The sequence below is a fragment of the Myotis nattereri genome, assembly GCF_964212035.1.
Source record: "Myotis nattereri genome assembly, chromosome: 3".
Lineage (NCBI taxonomy): Eukaryota > Metazoa > Chordata > Mammalia > Chiroptera > Vespertilionidae > Myotis > Myotis nattereri.
In genome coordinates, this window is record NC_138077.1 from 153,972,571 (window position 1) to 153,985,724 (window position 13,154).

At 33.6% G+C, this 13,154-nt stretch overlaps 1 protein-coding gene across 12 annotated transcripts in view; it reads right to left on the minus strand.

Moving 5' to 3' along the window:
• The window catches only part of PRKACB (protein kinase cAMP-activated catalytic subunit beta), a gene marked incomplete at its 5' end in the record, with an annotated part of 119,084 nt that overhangs the window by 26,122 nt on the left and 79,808 nt on the right, over nt 1–13,154 (minus strand). For all 12 annotated transcript variants that reach the window (XR_013995782.1, XR_013995783.1, XM_081087866.1 and 9 more), the window contains 5 exons: nt 839–965; nt 2,874–2,956; nt 3,868–3,966; nt 10,182–10,310; nt 12,468–12,529. Coding sequence is in view for 10 of the 12 variants with exons in the window: in XM_081087866.1 (XP_080943992.1) it covers nt 839–965; nt 2,874–2,956; nt 3,868–3,966; nt 10,182–10,310; nt 12,468–12,529 (500 nt within the window). The remainder of the gene's footprint in view (nt 1–838; nt 966–2,873; nt 2,957–3,867; nt 3,967–10,181; nt 10,311–12,467; nt 12,530–13,154) is intronic.

The following is a 13,154-nucleotide window of genomic DNA, read 5'->3' on the forward strand; positions in this document are numbered from 1 at the left end:
CATCCCTGAGGAGACCTGGTAAGTGTGTAAAAAGGGACGCTCCCAATCCATCGATAGCAGAAACGGGAAGAAAACACTGTCACCAGTCCAGATTTGGCAGCTGCACTGTAGTATAAAAAGCATGGACGCTGGGGACAGACTGGATTCAATTCTGATTCCACCTGTGTGACCTTGCTCTGCCTTAGTTTCATCAGCCTTAAAATGAGGATAACAACCCTATTTGCACTTCATGGCATTATCAAAATTAAAAGAGAGGATACAGCCCTGCTGGTGTGGCTCAGCGGTTTAGCATCGACCCAGGAACCAAGAGGTCATGGTTCGTTTCCCAGTCAGGGCACATGCCCGGGTTATGGGCTCAATCTCCAGGAGGAGGCAGTGGATCGATGATGTTCTCTCTCATCAATATTTCTCTTTCTCTATCCCTCTCCCTTCTTCTATCTCTAAAACTCAATAAAAAAATAAAATAAAATAAAAAAACACACAAAAAACAATGATTCTCTAAAAAAAAAAAGAGAGAGACGATACATAAAAAAACATTTGGAATAATGCATGGCACTAAATGAGTGCTCACAAATTTAGCTATTACTAATTCTTTATGCAGGAGTCTGTGCTCAGTTCACAACCACAGATTACAGGAGATATAAACACAGTCTATCCTTGAGGGGACTGTTTGTTCTCTGTAATAGCACCAGAACCATAAGCTCTGTTTACGATATTGGGGAAAAGTTATAGTCTTCTCAAAGAAAAAAACATTCCAATATTGGCAGTTGTCAAATACATACAACTTGTCACCTAGTATTATCTCAAAGACATTATATATAGTATGTTCAGTTCATACCTGGATATAACCTTGGTGGTCAATTAGGAGATTTTCAGGTTTTAGATCTCGGTAGATGAGGTCCAGTGAGTGGAGGTACTCAAACGTTAGCACTATCTGAGCTGCATAGAACCGGGCATGGGGCTCACTACAAAGAAACAAAACATTGGATTTCTGTAAAATGGGTTAACACATAGTAATCAGTAGATTACACAAAAAATTAATATGGAGTTGAGATATATTGGGAGTAAAATGTATTTTTTTAAAACTGTGTAAATAATCTTGTTAATTTCCAAATATTTAGTAAGTCTCTAAATTGTCTTCAAATAATGCTTTGATATGATTAGTGACAATCATACATTGAAGAAAAATCTAACTTTCAAATTGTCATCACATGTTAAATTATTATTGGCTATCGTAGAAGATATTGATGTTTTTGTAATTATGTCTGACCTTAAGGATGACTGAAAAGCAAATGTGCCAATTAGATCGTCTGTCAAGGTCATCGCCACTGTTGATGGGTTCCATTTACATTTCTCATACATTTCATGTGCTTAAAGATTTTTGCTACATAGGAGAGTTCTTTACTTGAAATCATCTGCTGATCATTGCCATTTTTACCTAATCTGTTCTTATTACAAAATGATATATGCTCATTATAGAAAAAAATATAATATTAATGAAAAGCAAGACATCCATAATCCTATCCAGAAACCATAGATAAAATCCTGGAGTCTGAATTTCCAATCTTCTATGTATGTTTACACAGACACATAACCACAGGTATAAGCTGTATATTTGTGTAAATATGTACAATTCTTACAGACATAGATGAGATCAACTGATAGATCAATGTGACTACTCTGATGCCACATTCTGAGTATTATTCCAAAAAGATGTACTGACTTTTTAGTCTGAGTTTCTATTTCATCACCTAATGTATACACTGAATTCTGCTAATCTGCCTGACAAATTGCAATGACTTTCAGATTTGTGTCCTCAGTGAACAACGTTAACTAGGAATAGAATTTCCCTCAAGACCATTGGCATGAATTTGATCTAGTAGGACCAGAAATATAGATTAATTTCAAAAAAGGATTACGTATGCTGCTCTTTTTGCTTATCACTATATTTTCTAGGTAGTAGCCTCATACACATCAGGTGCTCAGTAAATATTTGTTGAATGAATAAATATGTAAAGAAAAATACATGTTGGGGGCAATAATTTATAACACCCTTCCAGTTTCAGCCCCATCTCATCAACACTGTCACAATCAACATATGTTGTATGATAAGGAATGAAATCCAAGTTTATCATCGTGTTTTTATGAACCTAATTACCATCATAAGTCCTGTTTGAACTCACACTTATATGTTAGTTACACCAATATATAATGTACTGAAAGAAGCTGGACCTATTCTTGGTTTCAGTTTCATTCTATTAGTGATTACTAATGAACAGTAGTAGCTTACAAACTATTACACACAGTAAAGATAGCAACCTAAAACTTATTTAAATAATTGTGTAGCCTTTATTTGTAATAACCTAATGAGGTACAGTACATATATATTATATATGTATTTTTAAACCTTAACATAGTAACAACATTAAGGAGAATTAAATTTGTGCAAAACTAACTCTCATAATTACATCACCGTGTTATCATCTTTTCTATATATTGCCTTTTTTTTTATCTTTATCCTTACACAAACCTCTTCCCTAGAATTGTGTAATATTTGTTCAATAAATACTGATATGTTTAAATTCAATTAATGTTTGCATTTCTGGAAATTATAATAATAGATTTCAAAGAATACTTACTAATGGTAAAATATTTACATTGGTATCACAGTAGTGCTTTTATTTGATTTTTAAAAGTCAGTATGTGGCCTCTTAGTAATATTGCCATGTAATTCTCCATACAGATAAAATATTACTAAATTGAATGAAATAAATTTTTACATTGATCATCACTTAAAAATTTGTGTTTTTTTTTTTTTTTTTTTTTTTTAAAACACACACAGCAAGATTTAAGGAGAGTAAAGTATTAGTTACCTGAACCTGCCAATTCTTCTTAGATGTGAAAACATTTCACCCCCAGGGACATATTCCATAACCATATATAAATTAGAATTATCCTATAAACAAATAGGAAGGATAAATAAAGCAAAATATTTTAAGGTAGCACCATGTTCAATTAGAAAAAGACACATAAAAGAAACCCACCTGGTGGATTACTAACATTGGGAACTAAAGATTAAATAAAAAATGTTCTAACTTTTCTCCCTTGGGGTACTCATATTTCCCCCCTAGTATTCTTCTACAATTTATTCTAGGATTTTTGCTGTTCTTGCTCTTGAAGGGAACACTTAACTTTTAAACAATTAAACAGCACAGTAATAACTTAATGTTATAGTGTATGCAGAGGAATAACTAGTGCAGAAAACAATTTGCAAAAGTTAGTAAGAACATTTACATTTATGTACTACATTAGGTCAGAGAAATTAAGGATTTTTAACATCATCAGGAATTCACAGGTCTTTATTTTACTTAAAGAATAAAGGAGGAAAAAGATTAAAATGCTTCATATGAATCAATGTTGCAGAGAGGTGCCAAGTATCAGTCTAAGGAACTGAAAATCTGCCAACTTAAAGAACAAATCTTTTGAAAGTTTGAGACACTAGAGCGGAGGGTCAAAGTCTGTTCTAACTCATATGAATGAAAAGACTAGAGCACAAATTACTAAATGAAAAAAGATGGTGAGATTGTGGCAGAAAAGGCTCTGGAGAAAAACAAGATATGTAGGTGTGCTGATTTGCCTCATTAAAATATCACTATGGATTTTGGTAAATTGAAATTTTTATTTTATACTACAGCCTCATGAAAAATTACACATTTTCCTTAACAAATTCCACAGGGAGAACCAAATCTTTTTTAAAAAACAAAACAAAACTCCATGTTTACCACCTAGTTTAGAATCCTATTATAGCTTTATATTTTTAAAAATTATGAGATGATAATATTTTATTTGGATATTAATGAAGTTTACCTTAAAAGAATACTCCAGTCGAACAAGAAAAGGAAAATTTACTGCCTGTAATATTCTTTTCTCATTCAAAGTATGCTCTATTTGCTTCAGTTTAACAACCTGTAATTGAGAGATAAATATATTACATGCATTTAAATGAAATTTAAGTTACTATAATTTTATAAAAAGAAAAGGAAATAAATGTTTTTCATAAATAATGAACTTGGATAAAACAAAATCACTAGAGTTGGACAAGGATGATAGTAATAATTACCAATGAGGTTTACTAGGTTTAAATCCTTACTGAGGATTTAAAACTTGGTCTTAAAATGGCAAACTATGATTTTCAGTAAAGAAGCAAGAGCTAAGAAGAATTAGAATTATAATACCTGAATAAATACAAGAACAAGTCCTGAAAATCCAATTTGCACAGCTATAAAAGAGGATACATACTAAATATTGGCAACAACAACAAAAAAAGTCTATGTCTTTTTTAAAAAAAATATATTTTATTGATTTTTTACAGAGAGGAAGGGAGAGAGATAGAGAGTTAGAAACATCGATGAGAGAGAAACATCGATCAGCCGCCTCCTGCACATCTCCTACTGGGGATTTGCCCGCAACCCAAGTACATGCCCTTGACCGGAATCGAACCTAGGACCTTTCAGTCCGTAGGCCGATGCTCTATCCACTGAGCCAAACCAGTTTCGGCAAAAAAAAGTCTATGTCTTTATAGCAAATAGATCATTTAGAATTAATCAAGCTTTCTCTGGGTTGTCTACTCAATCATGTACATAGCAGAGGACAGCAACTTATCCTAGCATCAAGAAGACTGATTCTACCCTACCTGTAATCTATTTTTAATTTAAGAAAAGGTATCTTTAGGGAGATAGAAATAATTATTTTGCATGTGTGTAAATCATGTGTGATAGAGGCTTATGTGGGATAATAATAGAATTTAAGAAGTTGAACATGGAAAGAAAGGCAATTAAAAAAAGAAACCCTCATGCACTGCTGGTGGGAATGCAGACTGGTGCAGCCATTGTGGAGAACAGTATGGAGTTTCCTTAAAAAACTAAAAATGGAACTCCCATTTGACCCAGTGATCCCACTTCTAGAAATATATCCCAAGAAACTAGAAACACCAATCAGAAAGGATATATGCACCCCTATGTTCATAGCAGCACAATTCACCATAGCTAAGATTTGGAAACAGCCTAAGTGCCCATCAGTAGATGAATGGATTAAAAAACTGTGGTACATCTACACAGTGGAATACTATGCTGCTGTAAAAAAGGAGTTCTTACCATTTGCAAGAGCATGGATGGAACTGGAGAGCATTATACTAAGCAAAATAAGCCAGTCAGAGAAAGATAGATATCACATGATCTCACTCATTTGTGGAATATCATGAACAATATAAACTGATAAACAAAAACAGATCCAGAGACAGAGAAGCATCGATCAGACTGTCAAACCTCAGAGTGAAGGTAGGGGAGGGTGGGGGTGAGAGGGAGAGATCAACCAAAGGACTTATATGCAAGCATATAAGCCTAACCAATGGACACAGACACCAGGGGGGTGAGGGCATGAGTGGGGGGATGGGGGGAAATGTGGGGATAAGGACACATATGTAATAACTTAATCAATAAAGAAATTTAAAATAAGAAAGGCAATTAAAGCTATCACCCAGTAATTAGTATATACAATTATAGTATAAAAATAATTAACTAAGAGCCAGAAGATTTGTGTCTAATCTAGGTCTGCTATTCAACCAGTTTTGTGACTTTGGAAATGTTACTTTAATTCTTAGAATATCAGGTTTTTTAAAAATCTGTAACATGAAGTGGTTGGATCACCACTGTCAACATTCTAACTAGTTACAGAACCAATCAGTCCATTTTATCACGATAAACTATTTAACACTACCTGGATAAGTAGTATTGCTTTGTGCTTACTATTTTTTAATATACTATTTTTCTTTTGCAATTTCAGGTTCACAGTAGAACTGAGTGGAGGGTACAGAGACTTCCCATATACCTCCTTCCTCCACACATGCATAGCCTCCCATGATCAACACTCCCCACCAGAATGGTAAACCTATTACACTCAGTGAACCTACAATGATGCATAGTAGTTTACATTAGGGTTCACCCTTGGCATTCTACATCTATGGATGTGGACAAATGTATAGTGACAGGTCTCCACCATTATAATATCAAACAGAGTAGTTTCACTGCCCTAAAAACCCTCTGTACGCCATCTACTCATCCTTCCCTCCCCACTAACCCTTGGCAACCACTGATCTTTTTATTGTCTCCAGAAAGTCATCTAGTTGGAATCATACAGTATGCAGCCTTTCAGATTGGCTCCTTTCACTAAGTTATATGCATTTCAGTTTCCTCCATGTCTTTTCACGGCTTGACAGTTCATTTCCTTTTAGCGCTGAATAATACTCCATTGCCTGAGTGTACCACAGTGTTTACTTTTGCATATTATGATATAGCAGGTTTTTTAGTTAGGCACAGACAATGTGCTGCCTTATGAAATAGGTAATAAAATCTGCAACAGAGAGGCTTTCTGAATTACAGTCCTAAGTCAACTATGCATATATGGGGCATAACAATTAAATAGACACAAAGACGAGAGAGTGTTTGCCTTCATGCTGCATAAAATCTGTCTGGAAGTAGGATGCATGAATACGTGAATAACAATACAGAACTGCCAAGTGAGAGTTATGTATAGTGTTCAGAAGGGAAAATATACAAAGGTAAGTCAGTCTGAGTGTTAGTCCACTGGGCTAGAGCTTAGGACAGTACCTCTCAAACTTTGGTAATGAAGTATCCCTAAAAGGTAGAGAAAAATTAACAAGTACCCCTAGGGGTTTTATCCATGTTTTATTTCAAAATTCATATATCATGTTTACTTCCTAATATTTCTGGTGGTTTAAATACATATATTTAAAAGCATTAAAAATGATGAACTGTCAGCGATTTTTTTTTTTAGCCAAGCACTTGAGGAGTTTTTAATAAGGAAGATAGGTCATATATCATCACGTACTCCCTTACCCGACCCAGCATGGCACCATATACTTCTGTGGGTCCGGTTTCCATCAGAGAACTAGACTCTAGAGGACACGTGGGGGAACAGTGTGCAGTAAGACTGGAATGGAGTTAGGGAGAACATTATGAAGGCTTTGAAAGTAGGCTGCAGAGTTCTGACTTCATGTAATGAACATTAGGAAGCCTTCTGAGTGAGATGATATGATACGATAAGAAATATTTGTTGACAATGCAGAAGGTCAATTAGTAGAAGGTGAAAACTGATACTGTGGAAGTTAAGACGTTATTGTGAAAGTCCAGGTACTATGAGTGAGGGACCAAGTCGGTGGTGGTAGAAGAGATTTCAGGGAAAAGAAATGCCTTCGAAAGGAAAAATTAACATGGAGTGTAAGAAAAGAAATCAGACAAACCCAGGTCAACTTCTTGGTTCCTCTCACTAGCTGTCTGACTTTGAAAAGATTACTTAAACAGAGAGGTTCTTGGCTTAAAGGGGAGATGAATGTTACACAATGCTGTGAAGATTCACTGATATAATAAATGTAAAGTGACTTGTAAAGCTTGACAGATAATACGGAATAAAGAAATGGGATTTCCTTAACCCATTGTACGCCATAAGCGTCTATAGACGTAAGCGGTGGACCTTCCCCACACGCCACGTGCATCTATAGCCGCAAACCTCGCGTATCAACTCTGATCGCCCAATTTTAAAATCAGACTTGTTAGTGACATCCCTGGGTTTGTAAAGAAAAGTATGGTAACTTAAATTCGTAAATATTCCAGCACGTATGGAAGAAATGGGGATGGTTTCCATTTAGGATGAGTGGCAGTTAACTGGTTAATTTCTGTGCTGATTTATTCCCCTCACCTCATATACCCTAAGATAGGAGAAGCCAAAAAGAATTAATTGAAAGACCTGAGACTTTATGAACAAAAAAGGTTATTATTTTGTTACTTAGTTTTAGAAAATTAAAGTAAATAAACTTGAAGAAAATCAGAATATAAAGTCTTTGTCCTAAGTCTGAATAGATCCAGAACAATGCCATAGAGCAACGGTTTTCAACCTCTCATGGCACACATAAACTAATTACTAAAATTCTGCGGCACACTAAAGAATATTTTTTGCCGATTTGACAAAAAATGTATAATTCTGAATCATTCACACTGGACAGCTATTGTTGTGTTGGCTGTGGTCATTATTTTATTTGACAATCTAAGGGAAAAGAGGTCAGCGCCCCTGACTAAAGAGTCAGGCACTGCACGTTTTAAAAATACGTGCAGCATGCACACCAGTTGAAAACCGCTGCTGCAGAGAAATGACTTAAAATGGCAGCTATTCTTCTGGGAAATACTCTCTCACCATGATTTATTCACAAAGTAGCTTTCTCAGTAACTCACTTGACAAGTTACTGTCTTACAAAATGTTTTACAGTGTAAAAATACGTTTTGTAATCCTTTTAATACTTTATGACTAAAGCACATCTTGTTAATTCCTTACGGAAGGTAACATAAAATATTAGGGGCTATACAGATAATAACATTTTAATGACAGATTTAATAAAAATACAAATTCGAAGCATTTTGTTGTTGTTGTGCTACCAACACAAGCATACAAATCACGTGCCCTCTCTGAGACCCAATTACGTCATCTAGAAAGTTAGGGGGAGCACTAGCTGCTCTCTAAGAGCTCCGTGTTCGGATTACACAAATTAGAGCACAGCGCCCAAGGATGAGCTGAAGCTTGGATGAGGGTGCACAGGGCGAGTGTACAGAACACGACACAGAGAAGGAATCATCCAAAGATTGGTAGACAGAAGGAAAAAAATAAACAGAAAAAGGCACATTAAAAAAAAAAGGAGGTCAAAGAGGCAGGAACATAATTAGAAGAGAAAGGGGATCCAGAAATCCAACGTCAAGACAGTTTCAAGGGAGTGGTCAACACGGTTGTTGTCACATAAGACAAGCAAAAAGAGTCCGCTGGACTTGGTGATTCGGACACTGGATTGGTGACCCGTGGCGGAGCCATTTTAGTGGAGTAGCACGAGGTAAGAGAGAAACCAGGAGGCAGCTAAATCATTGTGAGTTACAGAATTAACAGGAAGTGAGTTAGGGAGAGAGTGATTAAACTATTTTTTTCAAGAAGCATGGTTAGAAAAATTATGTGAAAAGGAAGTAGACAAAGATGCACAATCCTGCGTGTGTGTGTGTGTGTGTGTGGGCGGGGGGGGGGGGGGTGTATTTAATTATACAGAGAGACTCAATAAGCCTTTACTCCTTTCATGTTAGAGGTTAGCTTTGTTTTTTGATTTAAAGCAGAGATTGGATCAGAACCACAGACCAGTCTAGCGCTGTGCTGTCCAAAATGGTAGCCACTAGTCACATGTGGTTTTTTAACACTGGAAATGTGGTCACCTGAATGGAGATGTATTGTAAATGTAAAATATACACCAGAAATTGAAGACTGGTATGCCTCAAATATCTCAGTAATTTTTATATTAATTACGTATTGCAGTGATAATGTCATGGATACATTGCACTAAACAGAATCTATTATTAACATTAATTTCAACTATTGCTTTTTACTTTTTTAAAATGAAGCTACTAGAAAATTTTCTTATCTATATATTTCAGTAAGCCAAAATGTGATTACTAAGAAAATAGAAGCTTAATATTTAAAGCATGAAGAATTCAGATATCCTGATTATTTATATATACCAATACGTGATAAACACTTAAAAATTACTTTAAATTTTTAACTGAGATACAATTGACATAAGATGATATTAGTTTCAAGTGTAATGATTTGATTTTTAATAGTATGTAGGTTTTCAAGTTTTTACTGCTTTAATTGACATTTTTAATTAAGCAAACTCAATCATCTTAAACAAGAGGGCTTCTACTGTCAATTAAAATGTCATAAAATAAAATCACTAAATTTCTGTTACCTCAATCTAAGGATCAAATAATTTATTCCTGTATTTTTCCACAAGGCAGAATATAGTAGAGAAGCCTGTTCTTTACATGTTAAATTCAATATTTTGTTAGTAAACATACACATGCCTATTATGTATAAATAGTTATTTAAATAATGTTTCCCTATATACTAAAACTATAACTATGGTATCATACAGTCATAATAATAAGAATGACAACTAAATGCAACAATAAGATTCTTTGAAGGTGCCAATATTTAAGTCATTATATTGCACCTATTTAATAATGTAGCTTATAAAACTGAAGTTTACCCTTCAAGTAAATGACGACGCAAACACTAACCTTCTGCTTATCTAGGATCTTCATGGCATAATACTGCTCCGTGGCTTTGTGTTTCACCAGCATGACTCTTCCAAAGGAACCTGTTCCAAGGGTTTTTTTCCTTTCAAAATCCTCCAGCCCGGCATTATTCTACATATGCATAAAAAATAAAATAAGCTTTAAATTTAGAAATTCTCATAAGAATACGATGGCAATAGATTTAGTGATAATCAAAATAGATAATTTATTAACCATCCATTTAAAAATAACATGAAAGGCTACTGAAATTCCAAGTTATTGGTTCTATTTTTTCTTTTAAATAAAAAACTATTTAATATTTGAGAATTATATTGCAAAACAAAGCATAATAGTAATGGGAGGAAATAAGAGCTTCAGCGGAAATATTAAAGGCTATATTCCAATATATATTATTAGTATTGGACTTCTAACAAATTAGTTTCATATTTTAATAATTACAAACTGACCAGAGGTACACTGACCAAGACAATCATGAAAGCCACAGCCTTAGTGCACTTGCAAATAACTGCAATGACTAGATAAGCCGAGGGATCAGAGTCCTCTCACTAGAGTTACCTCTAAAGAAAGCACCATTTAATAACTTCATTTCTATCTTTACCGGAGCTTACAGAACTAGGGAATAACAGTGTGAGAGATTCTAATAGCTTTCTCTCTGATGTTATAATGACCCAGGATTACCTAAAACAGCAACAATAGGAAAGAAGAGTTCCTCATGCCCACAAAGATAACCAAGAGTCAGAGTCCCAGAACAATATAATCGGCCTCTTTTTCTCCTTGAATGGATGCTTTGTTACAAGCAAACATCTTTGTTTGGCTTTGACTATAGCATAGAAGCAAAGAATTGGAAGCATCAATCTATTGAATTTGTTGCTGTCACAACAAAATGAAAATTACTAGGAACAAATTATTTGCTAAATAGCAATAAGTAGTAATTGCTGACCCATTTTTTAATAGGTTTTCATTACAAAGATCTCCATGAAAATCTTAGAAAAATTATTTCCAGCCTGTACAGTGTTGAGCTTGAGAAAGTTGAGATGAAATAGGATTCTTGTATAAGCAACTGAATCCACTGTAGCTGGATTTTGTCTCCACTGAAAACCATATTTTCATTTTGAATTTATAATGATTTTAAATTGCCATGAGATTCTATGTCAATGCAAAGAATAAGTCCTTCCTATTCTGACTGAATTACTTAAATTTATGAATTAACTAGAGGACTAATGCACGAAATTCGTGCAAGGGGCTTGGTCCTCGCAGCTGCAGCAGCTTGCCTTGGCCCTCACAGCCCCGGCTTCATCCAGAAGGTATTCTGGAAGGTTGTTCGGCTATCCAGTCTAAATAGCATATTATATTTTTATTATTATAGATATTTAATGTTTTGTTTTACCAACATAGATGGATTGAAATGTTTAATATTAGCTCCCAACTAAACAATGAAAATAGACTTCATTAATAGACCACAGAACATCTCTTTTTGTTAGTCATTGCTTTTTATATAAAAATGCCATTTTCTTCACCTCCTTAATGTTTCATGTTAGATAATGTCTAACTTTCACCAGAGGGATTATGTTTTAAATTATAGGTCATGCTCTAAATCTTGATAATGATGGCATCTTCATAAAACATAACATTTATTTAATATTAAATATTTTTTAGTGAAAAACTTGAAAATATTTTTTTGTGCTAAGATAAAGGTTTTCAAAATTTAATCTACTATTAAAGTTCATTACTTATTTCATACCTTCAAGAGAGATTTTTTGACAAGTATAGATGACTTTTTATATAGTTTTAGATCTCAGTTAAAATCTACAGTACTTAGATTATATAAAATTTACTCCATCGAAATGTTTATGAAAGAATCCTTGTGTTTGGTATGTTATCAATAGCCAAATGTTTGGGATTAATAATTTGAAACTGTACAATAGGGTCCCTATTGTTGTAATTAATAAAAATAATAAATATGGTAGTATAGGCATAAATCAAAATTACTATATTCAAAAATATCAAGAGTTTGTAGTAGCTTAAAATTAGTATCAAAATTTATAATCAGGTAATATACTGAAAATTAGTTCCTTTTCCAATTTAAGTATACATAAAATTATTAATAAATCAGAACAATATTATGACAAAAATTCCCACATTAACCTTACATTTATTAATGCTATGTGAAAATTAAGATTTCTGGAAGCAGTAAATTATTTAGGCAAGAATCATGATTTTACTTAATAGAGAATTTTTAAATCATAGAAAAATTGAAATATTCCTTACCTGAGCAGGATTTTCCCATTTTTTTAAAAAGTCTTCTTTGGCTTTAGCTAGAAACTCTTTCACTAAAAAATTAGAAAAAAAATATTTTAAAAAATTTGTCTTGTAATAATTTCCATATTATATATAAATATCCGTGCTTTAAAAATACACACGTCAACTATGGTCACCATAAAACATGTATTTACAACATGATATACTAGAGAGCTATTCTGTTTCTCTAAATAAGAAACATTTTCTCAAATTTCTAAAAATCTCTAATATCTTGCTATATGGAGATCACTTTGATAATTTCAAATCTAATAATAAAAATCCTGTTCCTGAAGACATACCCAGAAGTAATGTAAAAAGGTTGGGACAATCTAGAACAAAATACTAGTAAATAAACCAGCAGTGATAGTTTAAAGGCCTTTATACATCAGAACTGAAAACATCTGGAGAATTGAAACTTGTTGATTTGTGGAGTTTCAAATGTAATCGATTTTGACAAAGGGCTATTTTCAGGTATTGGAATTTATGTTATTAGATTTGTTTTTTCTCTACCACAGACTAACACTTAAAAAAAGAATACCCACAAAGACTTAAAACAAAACAGAACAAACCACCACAAACAACCAAAAAAACCCAAAGAGCTTAAAAATCTCTTTCTAACTTTGGAGCAAAACTAAATGTCTGAACGACTAATTTCAA